Genomic DNA, 19,931 nt, shown 5'->3' with positions numbered 1-19,931 from the left:
GGAGAGGGAAGTTGTGGTGCCACAGGACAGGCTGGGGGCTGTTCTTAAGGGGAGGCTCTGATTTTTGTGGTTTTGTTTTTCCCAGAAGTCTCTCCAGGGAGTAAGATTCCTTTCTTAGGACTCAAGAAGTCAGAGGCCCCCTTCTCTGGGGCCCCTGGGGTTTGGGCGAGAGTACTGGAGCAGAAAGCAGGGCTGGGCTGGGCCTGGGGCCAGGCCTCGATGACTGTTTCCTTCCCGTCAGCCAGCAGAGAAGCAGTGGCAGAGTGTACCAGGAGGGGAAGCTGATGGTGGCCCCACCTCCTCTCTTGATTGGGATATGACCACCCTGCCTGCCCCTCAGTGTTTGCAGGACACTCTGGCACACTCATGCCTTCCTTTCCTGGTGAACCTGTATCCCACTACAAAGAGGAACAGAACTCCCCACCCAGCCCCACCGCTGCTTCCAAGGGCTTTGAGACACTCAGGAGAAGGAGCTTCAAATATTGTCAGGGTCTGTCTGTGTCAGCCACCAGGATGTCAATCCCTGCCTGGGCTGGCAGCAGGGACCTTGTGGACCCTCCTAGCCCACCCCATGCCCCCAGGAGCCCCGCTTGGCTTCTTCTCTTTTATACATTGTAAACACCACATTTATTTGTCTGAGGCTTGCAAACCTCTGGTAAGAAGCACAGAACGCAGGGCTCTCCTTCATGCTGCCCTGGGCCCCAGCTCGCCAGGCATGCAGGACGGAGCTGGCAGATGAGTCAGACATCTTTGGGAGCAGCGCCAGGGAAGCAGCAGGCCCTGCTCCTTCCCATGCCCAATCCTGCTAGCACGGGCCTGGATTGCAGCCAGGAAGGCGGGCCAGCCAGGATCCCCACGTAACTTCGCCACAGGGACCTCTTCTTGGAGGCTGCCTTCCCTTCCCTCCCCATCCCTCTCCAATCCCCGCAGAGCTTAGAGCCTGGGCCACATGCTTGGTCCCTCACACAAGGACCAAACCAGCTGCTGTCAGGCTGTTTCTGTGGGTCCTGTCTCTCCAGTCAGGAAGCCAGCAGGGCAGGGCAGGGCAGGCCTGGCTCTCCTCCTGGAATCACACTGTGCACCCAGCTCAGCGCTGGGCACTCAGCTGGGGACCGGGATGGACAAAGGCTTGTCCAGAGAACCACTGTAGGGGAGATGTGCATGGCAGCCAGACAGCCTCCCCCAGCCTCCATCCATGGGCTCTTGGCTGGGCCTGAAACTTGTTAGGGCCTCAACTCTCCATGGTGCAGATGAACACCTCCTCTTCCAAGAGGCCCCTCGGGCTTGGTGCCAGGCTCGGGACTGGGCCCTGGGAAGTCAGCTAAGGCTGCTACTTCAGGGCCCTGAGGACAGCCTCCAGCTTCATGGCCATAGCCAGGTCGCCCTTCACCTTCAGCCGTCCGCTCATGTAGGCCCCCAGGGGCCGCAGCTCTCTGCACAGCAGGGCCCGCAGGTCTGCCTCGGCCATCTCCACCACCACATCAGGGATGCCATCAGGCACCCCGTGTCCCACTCTTCCTCGTCCTGTGGGGCAAAAGAAAACCGAGTGTCAGTAGGGGAATGGAGGAATGTGAAGGACAGCTATGGGGGTGGGAGGGGCTGGCATTTCCCATTGGGAGGAGAGTACTGGTTAAGAGTTTGGGTTCTAATACCCTGGGTTTGAGTCTTATTGGCTGTGTGAACTCTTGGAGACTCAGTTTCCAAATCTGTGATGATAATTCCTTTAGAAATGACAAGTCCTAAAGCATAGGCTCATGGTGAGAAGTGGGTGAGATAATGCACAAAAAGTACTTGGCACAGAGCCTGACAGGCAGCAGGTCTGTAACACAGTCAGGCCTCTTGGTATTGGAAGCCTGGCTGCATTGTCCTGCAGATGGCGGGGAGACCAGGGCATAGTTAATGCCTGGAAATGGTGTCTGAGCCCCTGCCTGCCATGGGTTCACCCCAAATTATTGGCAGGAGCAGGGGGCAGTCTACAAGAGCACCACTGGGGCAGGTAACAAGCAATCTAGCAAGCTGGATGGGAAGGAGAGGCAAGGAGGGCAACGGCACCTGTAGTGAGGTCCAGGAAGTAGGCGCTCTGGGTGCCGCTGGGCAGGACGACATTGAACTGGTAGCAGGCCCCGACTTGGCTGACCAGGGCCTCAGACAGGAAGGGCTGTAGAGCAGTCAGTAGCCCCTCCACCAGAGGCTGCTTCGGACTGGACCTGGCACCAACTTGAGGGGCAGGTGGCTCAACTTCACTCACCATCTCCACGGTGTCTGCTGGGGGTGGCCAACAGGGTTGGGGAAGGAGGCAGAGAGGAGGTCATCGTGTTGCCAAGGTCAGGACCACTCACTGTGGCCTCTGCACCTTTTGTGGCAGTTTCCTCTTACATCCCCTTCAGGCCTCTGTTCAACTTCCTCCACTACCAGAAAGGTGCCCCTGAGCTTTCAGCCTAAACTGCAAACTCAGTTTCTAAACTACTCTAGCCTCAGATATAAAACTCTTTCTAGCTGCCCTTCTGGTGATGTCGCCTCCTCCCACGGAGGCTGCCAATGGCCTCTACACACTCAGACACCTGGCCTCCTCTCACTGCCTTGGCTGTGGTCAGTGTGGGCTGAACATCTGTGCAGGGTGTGTACTGCACAGAGCTGCTGGGATAGCGAGCAAAGTCTGTGCTGGCACGAAGCTGGTAAACACCCCCACCCTCCTCCCCAGGGCTCCTCACCTGGCCCTGGGGACGGGGCACCTCCTGCCACTGAGTTCATGCTTCCTCCCAGGAAGTGCAGGGCCAGCTGCTGGAGGGTGCTGTCCAGGTTGGGCCCAGCTGGGCTGTCCTGGGGCAGCTGGAGCACAGCCTCCACCGCCAGCTCCACGCGGTCTACCTCCAGCCCCCAGGCCCTGGTCACTTCGTTGATATCCAGCTGGAGGACAGTGTGGGGAGAAACATAATTAATTCAACAAACCTTTCCTGAGCACCTTCTTTGGGCAGACTGTGTGGCCGTGCATGGACATGGAGGCATCACACCGCCCTTGAGACGCTCCTAGCCTGGGAACACAGGCACAGGGCAATGACCTCTCAGCTGTGGTAAGTGCCAAGACAGAAGCAAGGCCTGTGGTGAGCCCCCAGCAGAGGAGGGTGGTGCCAGCAGGAGGGAGTCCTCAGGTGGAGGAGGACCCTTCCAGGCAACAGGAACAGCATGTGCAAAACCCCAGACAAGAAAACCTGGCATCTTCGTGGAGCTGTGAGGAACCAGAGTTCCATTTAGCTGGACCCTCACATGTCGGCTGAGGACTGGAAACAGCTGAGGGGTCAGAGGTAGAGTGTTTCTGCTTACTTTGATTTATTCTGAGGCAACAAAGAGCCCCAGGGAGGAGTTTGAGCAGGGAGGTGACAGAGCAGCCTTGCTTTAAGGCAAGATCCTCCTGGCTGCTGTGGATGCTGGATTGTAGGGGGCTGAGGGGAGGGATGGAGACCAAGGAAGACATTGTTTCAAAATACAGCCAAGGAATGATGCAGCTCTGGTGAGGGTGGAGGGGAGCTGTGAAGCCACGATCCACTGAGGGAGGCATGCCTCTATCAACTCTACTGAGCCACAGGATCATTATGTTCTACGCCCACCTGCCATTCCTCAACTCATGGCCCCACCCAGCCACTGGCTCTTCAAAAGTGGTTACACTATTGGGACATATGGTAAACTGAGGCCCAGAGTGGTCTGACTCTGCTCAAAGCGACCTGGCAGGTGGAGCCAGGCCGGTGCCACCCCCCAAGCTCCGTCTTGTGAGGGGCTGCTTACCAGAAGCTGGTCGCTGATCTTGAGCTTCTCCATCTGGATCTCCCGCAACGGCCTCTTGAGCAGGGCCTTGGTCATGGCGTTCTGGGCTGTCATGCGTGTGGCTGTGTTCAGGTCTTTCACAGTCATCACCGAGAGCACCGGGTCCCAGATGTGAAACTGGACATCGGCTCCCACGGACAGCACAGCCCCATCCTTAGAGGCCAGCTGTTGGGGGAGGCCATGAGAGAGAGACACTCGAGGGCCTGGGGGTGCAGGGAGGTCATGCCCACTGGGGCCACCCAGCTTGACCCACCTGCTTGGCAGCTAGCTCCTCAAGGGCAAATGGTGTCACCAAGTATGTAGGGTTAGGTGTATGAAACAAGGATGTCCTCCTAGCCTCCATCGATTTTCTGGTCTCTTCTTCCCCCTTCCCCCCTCAGATGGTGACTCACAGGCCAAGGTCCTGGCACCACAGTACATTCTGGACAGGCCCCCAATTCCTCTGTCAAGGCAGCTGAGAAGCCCCTCACCTTGCAGGGAGGGACGTTGAAGGCTCGTGTCCTCAGATCCACCCTCTGAAAGGAGTCAATGAAGGGCAAGAGCAGAACCATGCCAGGTCCCTGGGGGGTGCGGATCCGGCCCAGGCGGAACACGATCATCCGCTCGTAGGTGGGCACAATCTGTCCACAATGGCAAGGGAAAGAGTTGAAAGTGGTCAGCCTAGGCTGGCCAATGCCGTCTGCCTAGGTCCCTTCCTCATTTCTCTCCTCCTCACCTGGGTCACAGTTAGGTATCCCTAGCTCTGTTTCCAGATGAGAAAACCAAGGCTGAGGGAGGCTAAGTGACTTGCTCAAAAACTGCACAGCCCTAAGTGAAATAGGGAAGATTTGAATGCAGTTCTGAATAACTCCAAAGGCCATGTGTCTTAACCACTGCACTGTATTGACTTGATCCTTAGAGAAACTTTTCATCTCTGTGGTCTGAAGCTAGACATGACTCATACCAGGAAACTGTCTGTCCTTGGATTAGTTAGGAAAAAAGGCTGGGCTGCCCTAACAGCACCCCCGGGGAAAGGGCTTCGTCAACTTTAGGTCCCTGGACCTCCTAGAGAAGTAGTGATGTCCAAATTGAGAAATGAAGGCCCAGAGAGGCAAAGAAACCTGCTCAAGGTCACACAGCATTTGTTTCTGTGGCAGTTTTAGAACTAGGATCTAAGGCCATTTAAGGACTCCCTTGCAGACCACACCAAACCCAGAGGTTTTCTAGAGAGGGACTGTTGCCTAGGGCTACACAAAGGGCAAGGCCTCCTTGGGCTTCCACCTTCCCCACAGCTTTCACATGCGATGCTGAACTATAGCTCCATGGTTCATCCTTTTCCCACTGTACCACCCCTTATGGAAAATGAGGCCTGAATTCTTATTATGCATTACCTGCTGGGCTAAGTTGGGTCTTTTCATTTCTAATTTATTCTAACCCAAAGAGAAGATAATTTGGCAAAGACATCTGTGTGCACCTTAAAGCCAGTATCCAGATCCCAGGACTTAGGAGTTTTGGACTTGTTTCTACCCCCTACTGGCTCCCAGTATGACTTTAGACAAGCCCAAGCCTTAGTTTCCTCCCCTGAACAATGTGAATGAATGGTTCTTGCCTAGCCCATTACGCAAAGGGGTAATAATATTTAGGGAAAGGGGACAGAGGATAGGCAAATTTATTCATCAATGCCAAAGCTCTCAGTGTGGCCCAACCACCCTGGGGGCTGACCCAGCCAGCCTTACCTTCAGGGCAAACCAGCCGGAAATGGGGAAGGTGACCAACAGCAGCAAGAACCCCAGGAAACTGATGAGGCCATGACAGAGGCAGGAGGGCCAGCTCTGGGGTGCATCTGCAGGTGAGAGCAGAGGTGGTCAACTGGACCTGCCATGACAGCTGCAAGTGGCGTGAACTTGGGCAAGTGTACCTTACGCCCACCTTCCCCTCGAGAGGCTCCTTCCTTCTCAGGGCTCTCAATCTGGCTCCTTGCCTAATATCCCCGTATCTTTGGGCAGTTGCGAGTTAGGGTCTGTTCCCTCCTCCCGTACATCAACACTCATTTGTCCCAAGTCCAACAACCCTCACAAGGCCTTATTCTCTGCTAGGCAACAGCCATTCAATCTCAGAATCCAGTCCAGGTGATGATGCTCTCCTCACTGGACTGAGTAGGGGTCAATCCTCTCGTTTAATTTATATTGCCTACCCATACCTGGCATGGAGCCAGGAGCACCTGAGCATCTGTAAACATGCACTGAATACTGCTGGCAGAACACATTCCTCCTATACCATCAGCCCCAGAAGTGTGCTTTCCAGGAGTCCTTATGAAGATGATGCCTTAGCCTACAGGGATAAAGCATAAATAGCTTATCAACAGGAGCCATAGATGAGGAATAAGATTATTATTTTCTATTCTTCACCCTACTTTAATGCCTTAATGACCATTAAAAAATGCCTATTTCACGAGATCGCGCCACTGCACTCCAGCCTGGGGGAAAGAGCGAAACTCCGTCTCAAAAAAATAACAAAAAACAAAAACAAAAAAATCCTGCCTATTTCAATTCAAGAAAATTGTTAGGGGTCGGGGTCAGGGGCAGGGCTAGAAAGATGAGGCTTATCCAAGCCAAATGTCCTGGCCCCTGGAGAATCAGGATCCCAGGATGGGAGCGAAGCCGAGACAGCTCCAGAATCTGGGATGAGGTTATTTGCCGCTTTCCTTCTCCCAACCCTGGACAGGAAGCAGTCAGGAGCCCTGCTCCATTCTTCCAGGAAGCCCTGCCCTCTGGGCTAAGCCCCAGAACACTGAGGCTCCACTTTGTGGCTCTGATCCACCAGGCCTCTCAAGAGAGTTCTGGATAGGGAGAGCTTTCAGGACAGGAAGGCCAGGGAGGGATCAAATCCCAGGTTAGGCGGTCAGGGTGAACAGCGTGGGATCTGGCCTGTAGGCCAAAGGAGCCACAGAAGACTTTGAGGGCAAGACAGAAGCAGGGCAGATCCAACAGGCAGCTGAGGACCTGTCATTTTGGCCTGCACATCCAGGAGATGCCTAGTTGCCGGGCTTCTAGAGGTGCCCCCTAGGGTGAAAATTCTTCCATTTCCCTGCAGCAGGAGCCTTTAGGGTGCTGGTGGCCTCCTCTGCCTAGACCTCGGTTTCTTCTATGCGAAATAGAAACCTGAAACGTCTTCCCAGGCCTAAAGGGCTAATAAGAGCCGAGGACAAATGTGGTGAGGTGAGGTTTTGGAAGATAGGAGCAACGCTGGCTGGCTCTGGGGCCAAAGCCCCGTGACCCTAGGGAGGGCGGATCGGCGCTAGCACCAGGCGCCGGGTCCAGCCCCCTCTCCATATCGTATCCTTTTCTCAGTCCCCCCTCGTAGGGTGCGACGACACTGGGCCGGCGGACTCCTCGGAGGCAGAGATTCGGGCCTGGGGGTTGCCGGCTGGTCCCCCCCCGGGTCCGCCGTGCCAGGCAGCCACTCACCGGCCCCCGTCCCCACGCCGCCCCGCTCCGGGGACAAGCAGCCCTTCTGCGAGCCCAGAAAGCCGAAGCTCGACTGCTGGAAGCGGTCAAAATCCCCCAGGGGCAGCGCCCGGTACCCAGACCTGCCAAGCATGGCTTTTGACATGAGACACGCCCCGCGCCTCCGCGCGGCGCCCTCGCTGGCCAGTGGGCCCTACGCGGCCCGCCCTCCTGGCTGCTGCTTCCGGCTTCACCCGCGCGGCCACCCGCGGCGGCGCGGGCGCAGGAAGAGGAGGCCGGCCGGGGCCCGCTTCCGCCGTCGCATGGCTCCCTCTGCGCTGGGAGGACCGAACTGCAGCCGTGGGCTAGTGGGTGTGATCGGTGTTCCTGGGAGCCTGCTGGGGTCATCGCCGCCTCCCCTCTTCTCCTACTCAGCCTTAGAAAAGCCGGAGGGGAAGCTGGGCATGGTGACTTACGCCTATAATCCATCAGTTTGGGAGACTCAGGCAGGAGGATCGCTTGAGGCCAGGAATTCAGGACCAGCCTGAGCAACATAGTGAGAGCCCATCTCTACAAACAATTTTTAAAAATTAGCCTGGCGTGGGATGCCTGCCTGTGGTCCCAGCCACTTGGGAGGCTGAGGCGGGAGGATCTCTTGAGTACAGGAGTTTGAGGCTGCAGTGAGCTATGATCGTGCCACTGCACTGCAGCCGGAGCAAGAGAGCAAGATCTCATCAGGGTTTACAGGAAGTGAATCTTCTCCAGGATCAAGGACATGGGATCTGGCCTTCTCAGCACTCCTTCTCTCACACTGGAGGCAGGACATGCCATATCTGGACTTTGAGTTTCTCTGGGGCATAGTCTGCAAATTATTCCTCTTTGTGAACCCACAGCCCAGCAAGCAGGGACTGGCATAGGGCAGGTCTCAGTACTTATTTGTTAAGTAATGGCCTAGCCAGGTCACCGTGATCAAGGTGGAGTAGGAAGGCCTGAACTTTGGCACAAAAAGAAAGAAGTTTCACATGCAGACCTCGGGGATAATGACAGTGTAAGGAAGAAGGGGATAGCACAGAGCTATATGAGGGCAGGGGACCCAGGGCACCATGGAGGTGAGGCCCTCAGTCCTGCAGGTCCAGAAACAGCATGCCCCTTGATCCAGGTACCTGGAATGAACTTGCCTCTCCAGGGCTTGAGAAAACCTGAATGCAACTTGTGAACTTACTTTGAGAAGTGTTAACTTCCAACAGAACTTTGGGGTAGTCTGGGAGCAGGCTATCTTCCAAAGCAAGCAAAGAAATGAATAGTTTCCCCAGTTCTGCCTCCTCAGCCAATCGCCTCTGGCCTCCGAAGCCCCATCCTGCCATAGCCCACTTCCAGGTCCCTTGTGCAGATGGCTGCCCACCATATTTGGCTTTCATGGACTGATTCTCTAAAGGCCTGGGAGTACTGACCAGGCTGGAGGGAAGGGCAGGCTCCTGAGGCCTCTTACAGTCCCTAGGAAGTTGGGTATCTGCCCAACCCCTGCCCTCCACCCCGCAGACTGTAAGGTTTACAAGAGCCAGGCCCTATCATCATCCTTTCTAGTCTGTTTCTAAGTTGGAACAGAGTACAGAATGGGTACACAGGAGCCAACACAGTGGTTGCGATGGTTTAAGTTTGAAGCCAGGGCACTGACCCAGTGAGGTCACCTGGAGCTGTGCCCCTTTCCCCTTACCAGCTGGGAGTCTGGCATACTTTTCCATTGGTGAAGACCTAGCTGGCTCTCCCCTCACCCTCTTCATACCCGCTCTCCAGCTCTCCCCCTCCCTCCTGCCCCCACCACCTCAGATCCACCAGCCTTTCCAGCTGTCACTCAAGGCATCATCCTGCTCCCTCACCTCCAGTCACTGGCTTCCCAGGATCTCTGACTCAAGTCCCTTCTCTGCATCCCACAGCCACTGTCCTAGGCCAGGGCACCTGCCCCTGGGTTGTCAGAGTGACTGTCCCATCATGCACAGCTGATCGTGTTGTTCCCTGGTTCCAAATCCTTCACGAACTTCCCATCACTCACAGAACTGGTCCAGTCTCCTTAGCTAGGATCTTGTCCCAGCACACTCCTTGGGCATCATTTCTCATTAATTCCCTCTTAAATCTGAAAATGGCCAAAATTAGTTCCCAAACAGGCTTTTGTGTTTCAAACTTCCATGCCTTTTGCAAGAGCTATCTTTTCTGTTTCAAGTGTCCCCTGTACCCCACCACCTACAACCCTAAATCCCTGGTGAATTTCCACTGCTTTTTCAGGTCCCAGCTGAGGGCTCTCCTTTCCAGAATGTCTCCGTTTGCAGGCTTGCTCTTCCATTACATCTAGGGCTCTTAGAAAGCAGGGGCTGCGTGTGGCTCATTTTTGTACGCCCAGCTCCCGGCAGGAGGTGGCACGAAGCAGTGCCAGTGTGAACTGATGAATGGATCAAAGCCGGGAGCAGGGCTGCCCCCCTGCAGCTCTGCCCTGCCTTTCCGGCTTTACCGTAAGTCAGCGGTAGGTCTGCAGCTCCCCGCCTCTACCTCCTCCCCGCTCTGGGCGTGTCTTTAAAACCCACAGTCGGCCTCTCTGCCCCTAGAACCGCCCCCAGCTTCTGTCTCACTTCCTCTCCAGAGGCGGGCCCTGAGCCGGCACCTCCCCTTTCGGACAGCTCAAGGGGCTCAGCCAACTGGCTCACGCCTCCCCTTCAGCTTATCTTCACGCCCTCCAAGATCTAAACCGAGAATCGAAACTAAGCTGGGGTCCATGGAGCCTGCACCCGCCCGATCTCCGAGGCCCCAGCAGGACCCCGCCCGGCCCCACGCGCCCACCATGCCTCCCCCCGAGACCCCCTCTGAAGGCCGCCAGCCCAGCCCCAGCCCCAGCCCTACAGAGGTACTATTGGGTTAGGGGATGATGGGGTTAGGCTTTGTTGGTTTGCTGTGGTGGGGAGAGGGGGGAAGAGAGGGTCTAACGGAGGATTTGGTCAAGTACCCTAGAGAGTGACACTAAGCGGGAAGACCAGACCCCAGGGTCCTGACCCTCTCAGCTGGGGCAGGGAAGGGAGGGTAGGATAGAGTAGAAAAGAGGACACGGAGGAGTTGGGGCGGCCTCGCTGGGCTGCGGTTTCTCCACTGAGTAGTTGGGCAAGGTGAGAAGGGTCAGTGGCCTCCGGGCCTGGGCCCTTCTGCCCACCCTCGAGCCCTGCCTTAACCCTGCCTCAGATGCAGGACTTCAGATTAGGGAGGATGGAGGTAGTACCCCTGTTGCGTTGGCCTGGAGCCAGGGGCATGTCCCAGGCACGGCAAAACTAAAACCAACTTCCCAGATCCGAGGTGAGAAACTGTGGCTCAGACTGAAGTGGTATCTTTGCCAAGGCCTCCCAGCTCATGTGGTTTCTGCTTAAGGAAGCCTCCCCAACGAACCCTTCTCTTGCCACACCTTTCCTGCCCACCTCCCACCTCCACCCCTAAAGGAACTACTTGGGTTTCTTGCTCTGCTGCCTTTCAGGTCCTTTTGCTCCCCTTCATGAAAGTACAGAGGACACCGTATTACAGTTACTTTTATAAGCATTATTACAACTAAGAATAACATTACTTAACAATACTAGGTAACATTTATGAGCACTTCAAATGTGCCAGGTACTGTATTAAGCACTTTGTGTTTTTTTTTGTTGTTTGTTTGTTTGTTTTGCTTTTTTGTTAGTTTGTTTATCTGTTTGTTTTTGAGATGGAGTCTCACACTGTTGCCCAGGCTGGAGTGCAATGGTGCGATCTCGGCTCACTGCAACCTCCTCCTTCCGGGTTCACGCCATTCTCCTGCCTCAGCCTCCTGAGTAGCTGAGATTACAGGCCACGCCACCATACCTGGCTAATTTTTATATTTTTAGTAGAGATGAGGTTTCACTATGTTGACCAGATTGGTCTCTAACTCCTGACCTCGTGATCCGCCCACCTCGGCCTCCCAAAGTGCTGGGATTACAGGCATGAGCCACCATGCCCGGCCTGTTTTTGTATTTTAAGAATTGTGGTAAAATATACCTAACGGATAAGCTCCTATGTTAACCATTTCTAAGTGTACCATTCAGTAGCATTAAGTAGATTCACAATATTGTGTAACCATCACCACCATCTATTTCCAGAACTTTTTCATTACTCCAGAAACTCTGTACTCTTTAAACCATAGGGGAGGGAAAGATGGCTTCCCTCCACCCTTCTAGTTTCCTTGGCTGGGCTATGAATTAAATAGCCTATGAATTAAATAGTCATAAAATAGCTTAACAGTGGAAAACCCATATTTAATTACATATTTATACTCAAGAGTCCCACAAAGTATGAGACTCAAAGAAAGGTCAGATGATTGAAGCCTGTATAACATCCTGAGCTACAGAAAAGAGCTTGGAGTTTCTGGGTGATGGTGATAACACAAGTTATGGGAGGGTGAGGAGAGGAGCTGTTTGGTGAATAGAGGTTGTCTTGCTATGTAGATAAAAAGTTCTTAGATAATAAAAGTTGTCTACAGCAGCCCTCTTTTAATATAGATCATTTTACTAATGTAGATTTTCTTTTAAGATATAAATGCCTTTCTTTTTTACAAAAGGAGAGCTTTTCAGAGCTATTCCTGTATCAGCAGTTTCTCAGAATAACCAGCTTAAAATATGCCAACGAAGTATATTTCAAGAGCCTCCTGCAGTCATACTTTGAAGTGGTGTGTCCTGAGCCCCAGTAATGCAATAGCTCCTCATTTTCTCCTTCCCCTAGCCCTTGGTAACTTCTAATCTACCTTCTGTCCCTATGAACTTACTTATTCTAGATATTTCATATAAGTGGAATTGTTACCAGTAGAGGGTCTTGACTCCAAATTGTTCAGGTTCTTGGCATTTTGAACAAAGAATTGGACAAAATGCACAGCAAAGCAAGGAAAGAATGAAGCAATGAAAGCAGAGATTTATTGAAAATGAAAGTACACCCCACAGGGTGGGAGTGGCTGGAGCAGGGCTCAAGGACCCCAGTTACAGAATCTTCTGGGTTCCAAATACCCCCTAGAGGTTTCCCATTGGCCACTTGGTGTTCACCCCATTGGTGGCAGAAAGCAACCAATCAGAGGTACTTTCAATTTTCCATTTGCCCCGCAGGAAATGGGGTGGTTTGCAAAGAGAGTAGCCTCTCGTCCTTTTGTTACTTAGGCATGGAGAGTTGCAGTTTTCCTTTCGATTTAGTTCTAGGAAGTCAGAGGGAATCGGCCTTAGGTTCTCTGCCTCCAGACCCTATTCTCCTGCCTCAGAATCACAGTATTTGACCTTTTGTGTCTGGCATATTTCACTTAGCATAATGTCATTGAGGTCCATCTATGTTGTAGCATGTATCAGAATTTCATTTCTTTCTAATGCTGAGTAATATTCCATTATATGTGTAGACCACATTTTGTTCATCTATTCATCTGTTGATGGATACTTGGATTGTTTCTACATTTTGTCTATTGTGAATACTGTTGCTGTGGACATTGTTGTACAAGTATCTGTTTGGGCCTTGTTTTTAGATCTTTTGGTTATATATCTAAGAGTGGAATTGCTGGGTCATACTGTTGTTCCATGCTTACCTCATTGATGAACCCCCAAACTGCATTAAGCACTTTATATGAGGTTGGTACTTAGTGTATCTACCTTCCAAACTGAGTTCCTTGAAGGCAGAATGTATCCTACACCTCTTATATCTCAGGGCCTAGTACTGTGTGTGATGAGAAGTAGATGCTCAATAAATGGTGCAGTGAGAGCTGGAGGGCCTGAATAAATGGGAGTATTGGGGTGCTGATAAGCCAGGGTTTTGCATCATCCAATGACTGGCTGGAATGGAATATGAGGTCCTACTCCAGGCTCCAGCTGTAAGGGTGGTTGGCCGGTAGGTGGGGGCTCTTGGGACTTCTCCAGGCCTCACCTGCCTCTCTGGTCCCCCAGCAAGCCCCCCCTTCGGAGGAGGAGTTCCAGTTTCTGCGCTGCCAGCAATGCCAGGCCGAAGCCAAGTGCCCGAAGCTGCTGCCTTGTCTGCACACGCTGTGCTCAGGATGCCTGGAGGCGTCGGGCATGCAGTGCCCCATCTGCCAGGCACCCTGGCCCCTAGGTGCAGACACACCTGCCCTGGATAACGTCTTTTTCGAGAGTCTGCAGCGGCGCCTGTCGGTGTATCGGCAGATTGTGGACGCGCAGGCTGTGTGCACCCGCTGCAAAGAGTCTGCGGACTTCTGGTGCTTTGAGTGCGAGCAGCTCCTCTGCGCCAAGTGCTTCGAGGCACACCAGTGGTTCCTCAAGCACGAGGCCCGGCCCCTAGCAGAGCTGCGCAACCAGTCGGTGCGTGAGTTCCTGGACGGCACCCGCAAGACCAACAACATCTTCTGCTCCAACCCCAACCACCGCACCCCTACGCTGACCAGGTGAGTAGGCCGGCACAGGGTGGGGTGGTGCATCCAAGAACCAGGTAGAGGGCGAGAGGAGCAAAGATCCAGAGTCACACAGCTGAGGACGAGGAGCTTCTGGGGCCTTGCAACTCTAAATGTGGTCTGCAGATACGCAGCGTCCGTGGTGATGACCACAATTTATGCTGCCAGTCCCCACGCAGGTGGATAGTAAGTTTCCAATTTCCTCCTGTAATAAATAATGCTGCAGAATCATCTTTGCATCTTTATCCAGTAACTTCTTTAGGATAAATTTTTAGAAGTGCCACTGCTGGGTGTAGGGGGACGGAAATTCTACATTTGATACATGTTACCAAACTGCCCTTTAGAATTTAGTGGAATTTTCCGAGAGCACTGACACGGAATCTCAGTAAGGCTGGATGCTAGGATCAGAGACAGGTAGTTAGTTTCTGTCTGAAAAGTTGAAACCATTAACACCAGGCAGCGCTATCTGAGAATGTCTGTATGGGGAAAAAAAATCACATCCAGTTGTAATTATTTTTATTAAACAGATTTTAATTCAGTTTTTTAATAGGTAATACATTCGTACAGTTCACGAACAAAATTTGTAAAGTGGAGAGAAAGAGTGCAATCTTCTGTCCATCCCCAACTAATTCCCACCACTTCTCCCTCTTCCCATCCACAGGTAGCCATTGTTACTAGTTTTGAATGTTTCTTCTGAGAGTTTCTTTATGAATATATATGCAGGTAGGAGCAGTCTTATCAGGTCCTATTTTCCCTCTTTTAGCCAAAAAGGTAGTATAACTATGTGAACTTTTGACCATCAGAAATAGATTGTTTATAGAAGGTGCTTCTTGGTTCTTAGGGATCCACTTGCAAAATGAAAGCATTTTTCGCTGGTTTTTGACAACTCAGAACTATATATGGCTAAACCACATACCTGCTAAACTACATATCTGCTAAACTGAGTGTGATTTGTTTCCTGCTTTAGGATAAACTTCCCACACTATCAGAATAAGCTTCCCCCTCCGACTCCTCAACAGCTGGTATCACCACGTTTCTTAGCTTGTTGTAAAGGTTGAGTGGCTTTCCACTTGTTTATTGGCCATTGTGTTTCTTCGTTTGTGAATGGCCTGTTTAGGTCCTTTGCCTGTTGTTGTTGTTGTTTCCTTTTAGGAATTAAGGGACTAATTAAAGAATTCAGGAACAGATTCCTCGAAGGAGAAAAATTTATGCGTTTCTTTTGCTCTTACAATTTATGCAGTTTTAAAATTTACATATTTATTGGATTTTGATTGAAACTGCAATAAATTAGGAAAAATTGGCTATATCTCTGGTTATATCTTTTGGATTTAAAAAATTTTTTTTAATTTCTTTTTTTTTTTTTTTTTTTTTGAGATGGAGTCTCGCTGTGTCACCCAGGCTAGATTGCAGTGGCGCGATCTCGGCTCACTGCAACCTCCACCTCCCAGGTTCACGCCATTTTCCTGCCTCAGTCTCCCAAGTAGCTGTGATTACAGGTGCACGCCATCATGCCTGGCTAATTTTTTGGCATTTTTAGTAGAGACAGGGTTTCACTATAATGGTCAGGCTGGTCTCCTGACCTCAGGTGATCCACCTGCCTCAGCCTCCCAAAATTCTGGGATTACAGGTGTGAGCCACCGTGCCCAGCCTTATACTAATTTCTTAATGAATTTGTAAGCTTTCATGTTTTGAACATGACAATGCAGCCATCCCACGGGATCCATGGGAGATTGGTTCAAATTCATAGATGCTCAAGTCTCTGATATAAAATGGCATAGTATTTGTATATAACCTCTACACATCCTCCTGTATACTTTACTTTTTATTTTATTTTTATTTTTTGAGACAGGGTCTTGCTCTGTCGCCCAGGCTGGAGTGCAGTGCTGCACTCGTGGCTCACTGCAGCCTCAATCTCTTGGGTTCAAACAATCCTCCCACCTCAGCCTCCAGATTATACGGGACTGCAGGTGTGCACCACCACGCTCAGCTAATTTGTAAATTTTTTGTTGAGACAGGGTTTCGCCACATTGCCCAGACTGCTCTTGAGAACTCTTGGGCTCAAGCAACAACCCTCCCTAGGCCTCTCAAAGTGCTGGGATTACAGGTGTGAGCCACTGTACTCATCTTCTCCTGTATACTTTAAATCATCTCTAGATTACTTATAATGCCTAATACAATGTAAATGCTATGTAAAGAGTTGTTTTACTATATTTTTGAATTTGTATTTTTTTATTGTGGTACTTTTTTAATTGATTTTTTTCCCCTGAATATGTTTGATCCAAGATTTGTTGAATCCATGGGTACGTAACCTGCAGATACTGAGGGCCAACTGTACATATAAATTGTTTAGCATAGTGCCTGGCACATATTAAATACTCAGTGAATGTTAAAATTCTATTATAATTTCTCTGCTCTAGAACAGTTTGAAGAATATAAGAAATTTAGGCTTATAAAAGTTTTTTGAAAACCCATCTTGGAACTGGTGCTTTTTTTATAGTAGATTTTTGAGAACTTTTCCCATTTTTGCCATGGCATTAATCTGTTTTGGCTCTTGTGTCAGATTTTTGGAAGATTTTCCAGTTCGTCCGGAGTTATCTTTCATTATTTAAAAATCTCCTCTATTCCTGTAACTATACCCCTTTTTGCTATTTCTGATGTTGTATATTTGTGGTTTAGTGGTCTTTTCAAAGTACTGTACTTTTAGTCTTTCCTTAGATTGCTTACTGATTTTAGTATTTTCCTTCTTTCTGTTTGATCATTTTATTTTTGTCATTTTCTTCCTTCTAACTTTTGTCATTATTCATTTTCTAGCTTCTTGAACTTATAATTCATTTATTTGCAATCTTTATTGTTTAATAATAATAACTTTTTTTTGAGACAGAGTCTCCTTCTGTCACCCAGGCTGAAGTGCAGTGGTAGATCTTGGCTCACTGCAACCTATGCCTCCTGGATTCAAGTGATTCTCCTGCCTCAGCCTCGCCAGTAGCTGAGACTACAGGTGCCCACCACCACGCCTGGCTAATTTTTTTATTTTTAGTAGAGACGGGGTTTCCCCATGTTGACCAGGCTGGTCTCGAACTCCTGGCCTCAAGTGATCCACCCGCCTCAGTCTCCCAAAGTTCTGGGATTACAGGCGTGAGCTACAATGCCCTGCCTAATAATAACTCTTTTAAGGCATAAGTTCTCTGTATATGGCTTTGGCTGTATGCCATAACTTTGATAACTTTATTAGTGTTCTCATAGTCAATCATTTCTCAAATATCGTTTCAGTCTTTTCTTAAAAAGGTTCTCTTGCTTAAGGTCAAGAGTTCGAGATCAGCCTGGGCAACATAGCAAGACCTCATCTTTACAAAAAATAAAAAAAAATTAGCCAGGCATGGTCAGTGGTACATGCTTGTAGTCCCAGTTATTTGAGAGGTTGAGGCAGGAGGGTTGCTTGAACCTAAGAATTTGAGCCTGCAGTGAGCTGTGATGGTGCCACTTCATTCCAACTGGGGCATCAGAACCAGACCCTGACTCGAAAAAAAAAAAAAAGAAAAAATTTTCTCTTGGAAAGCCTTAGAGAAGAGTGTTTTCTAAAATTTTCAAGTGGTTTGTGATGTTTGGTTTCTTGCTCTGTCGCCCAGGATGGAATGTGATGGTGCGATTTCATACTTGTTAATTTCTGCACTATGGCCAGTTCATACAGTTTGTATGAGTTCTACATCTAAGACTATATTGAGATTTTCTTAGTGGCCTAGGATATTCCTTGGACTCACATATTCCTAGCAATAATCCTTACAGTTGAAAAGTTGTATTTGTTGTACAGTACACACATATATATACATACACAAATATATGTATATGATATATATGTATATATAATGTATATATGCATATATCTATATGTATATATCCATATATATGTAAGTTCTAGTGCTTGTGTGTGTGTGTGTATCTCCACGCTATTGAAACTTTCTACCTTTCTTTCTTTTCTTTTTTTTTTTTTTTTTTTGACGGAGTCTTGCTCTATCGCCCAGGTTGGAGTGCAGTGGCGTGATCTTGGCTCACTGCAACCTCCTCCTCCCGGGTTCAAGTGATTCTCCTGCCTCAGCCTCCTGAGTAGCTGGGATTACAGGTGCGTGCCACCATGCCTGGCTAAGTTTTTTTTTTTTTTTTGTATTTTTAGTAGAGATGGGATTTCACTATGTTGGCCAGGATGGTCTCGATCTCCTGACCTTGTGATCCACCCACCTCAGCCTCCCAAAGTGCTGGGATTACAGGCATGAGCCAACATGTCTGGCCGAAACTTTCTACCTTTCCTTCCATTCTGTTTCACCAGTTCTCTAAATGATAATTACAGAGTGGTAACTTCCCCATTAAAACATATATATAGGCCAGACGTGGTGGCTTCCACCTGTAATCCCAACACTTTGGGAGGCCAAGGCCGGTGGATCTTTTGAGCCCAGGAGTTTGAGGCCAGCCTGGGCAATATGGCGAAACCCCGTCTCTACAAAAAAATACAAAAATTAGCTGGACACGGTGGCACATGCCTCTTGTCCCAGCTATTCGGGAGGTGGAAGTATTCCTCAGAGAGGATCACCTGAGCCTGACAGTTAAGGATGCAGTGAGCCATGATCACCGCACTCCAGCCTGGGTGACAGAATGAGACTCTGTCTTAAAAAAAGAAAAAAAAAATGGGCCAGGCACAGTGGCTCACGCCTGTAATCCCAGCACTTTGGGAGGCTGAGGTGGGCGGATCATGAGGTCAGGAGATCAAAACCAGCCTGACCAATGTGGTGAAACCCCGTCTCTATTAAAAATACAAAAATTAGCCGGGCGTGGTGGCGGGCGCCTGTAATCCCAGCTACTCGGGAGGCCGAGGCAGGAGAATTGCTTGAAACTGGAAGGCAGAGGTTGCAGTGAGCCGAGATTGTGCCACTGCACTCCAGCCTAGGCAACAAGAGCGAAACCGTATCAAAAAAAAAAGTGTATACACACACCCACACACACACACACATGCACACTCTAGAACCTATCACATCTGTCACCACAAAGAGTAGAATATAACTATTCTTCCAGAGAAAATAAAACATTTAGCACACTTTTATAGTTTTTCTTCTTCCCTCTTCCCTCTCACTTTCAGATTTAGTTGAAATAATGTGAACTTTTAGTTCCAGATTACTACCAAATTGTTAATTTTTTTTTTTCTATTGTAAACATCCTTTCTGAACAGGTATTAAGCTTCATGGTCATATTACAACACACTTGTTAGCCATACCTTATACTTTAATTGGTTCCATTGCTCATGATAATTTTTCCTATAGCTTTTCTTCTCCTTTCTTGAATTATTTAAGGTGATTAATTTTCCATTTGGCAGGAATACTCCATCAAGTAATTAAAAAAATTATTCCAGAGTTTACTTTCTGAGACCTTAAGTGTCTTTACTTGTATGTCCTTCTTTTGCTGTCACATATGAGGGAAAATTTAGCTAGGTGTAAAATTCTGAGGTCACAATCACAGTGCTTTCACCTCAGAATATATAAACCTTGCTTCATAAATTTCTAGTCTCTGGTGTTGTAGATGAGAAGTCCACTAATGGTCTATTTTTTCTCTGTGAGTAATCTGTTTTTGTTTGCTAAGGATCTTTATTTATTTTTATTTATTTTACTTTTTAGAGATGGGGTCTCACTCTGTCACCCAGGCTGGAATGCAGTGGTGCAATCAGAGTTCACTGCAGCCTCAAACTCCTGGGCTCAAGCAATCCTCCCACCTTGGCCTCCCAAGTAGCCAGGACTACAGGCACCTGCCATTGCACCTGGCTAATAAGTATAGTTGGATGGTTTTCATTTGTTTATTTGTTTGTTTAGAGATAGGGTCTTGCTCTGTTGCCCAGGCTGGTGTGCAGTGGTGTGATCATAGCTCACTGTAACCTCGAACTCCTAGACTCAAGAGGTCTGCTAGCCTTAGTCTCTGAGTAGCTAGGACTATAGGTGCCTGCCACCATGCCTGGCTAATTTTTAAAATTTTGTGTAGAGATAGGGTCTCACTATATTGCCCAGGCTGGTCTAAACTCCTGGCTTCAAGTGATCCTCCTGCCTTAGCTGCCCAAAGCACTGGGATTACAGGCTTGAGCCCATGCTCAGCCTGCTAAAGATCTTTATATAATTTTTTCTTTTTTCAATAATCTTCTATCACTATTATTGATCTGAAAAACTCAAGTCTTTCTTCAGCTTTTCATCTCAGGGAAATTGTATTCTGCTTTTTATTTTTTTTTT

At 49.5% G+C, this 19,931-nt stretch overlaps 2 protein-coding genes across 28 annotated transcripts in view; one reads left to right on the top strand and one right to left on the bottom strand.

Annotated features, from left to right (window-relative positions):
- Nucleotides 1–603: 603 nt before the first annotated feature.
- Nucleotides 604–7,526, bottom strand: STOML1 (stomatin like 1). Of its 11 annotated transcripts, none has more exons than XM_055277828.2 (8): nucleotides 7,388–7,526; nucleotides 5,999–6,129; nucleotides 5,535–5,641; nucleotides 4,290–4,439; nucleotides 3,781–3,984; nucleotides 2,712–2,907; nucleotides 2,053–2,265; nucleotides 604–1,524 (listed from the first exon to the last, which is right to left on the bottom strand). In XM_055277828.2, exons 2-8 carry the CDS (start codon nucleotides 6,003–6,005, stop codon nucleotides 1,331–1,333), a joined length of 1,071 nt encoding a protein of 356 aa, XP_055133803.1. In that variant the 5' UTR covers nucleotides 6,006–6,129; nucleotides 7,388–7,526; the 3' UTR covers nucleotides 604–1,330. The 11 variants fall into 11 exon arrangements, with proteins under 11 accessions (XP_055133803.1, XP_063496244.1, XP_063496243.1 ...); XM_063640174.1 differs by having other exon boundaries at nucleotides 2,053–2,262; nucleotides 5,993–6,129; nucleotides 7,388–7,517; XM_063640173.1 differs by having other exon boundaries at nucleotides 2,053–2,262; nucleotides 7,388–7,512.
- Nucleotides 7,527–9,846: 2,320 nt separating this feature from the next.
- PML (PML nuclear body scaffold) overlaps nucleotides 9,847–19,931 on the top strand; it is a 52,444-nt gene continuing 42,359 nt past the window's right edge. For 7 of the 17 annotated variants that reach the window (XM_055277813.2, XM_055277815.2, XM_055277814.2 and 4 more), the window contains exons 1-2: nucleotides 9,902–10,137; nucleotides 13,196–13,668. In XM_055277813.2, coding sequence (XP_055133788.1) covers nucleotides 10,009–10,137; nucleotides 13,196–13,668 — 602 coding nt within the window. In that variant the 5' untranslated portion in view covers nucleotides 9,902–10,008. Of the gene's footprint in view, nucleotides 10,138–13,195; nucleotides 13,669–19,931 lie in introns of all 17 variants that reach the window. The other 10 variants (XM_055277810.2, XM_055277809.2, XM_055277812.2 and 7 more) reach the window with 5 other exon arrangements.

The sequence above is a fragment of the Symphalangus syndactylus genome, chromosome 5 (genome assembly GCF_028878055.3).
Source record: "Symphalangus syndactylus isolate Jambi chromosome 5, NHGRI_mSymSyn1-v2.1_pri, whole genome shotgun sequence".
In the NCBI taxonomy this organism is placed as follows: Eukaryota; Metazoa; Chordata; class Mammalia; order Primates; family Hylobatidae; genus Symphalangus; species Symphalangus syndactylus.
Note: the sequence above shows the minus strand (reverse complement) of the source record. Positions and strands in the feature narration are given on the sequence as shown.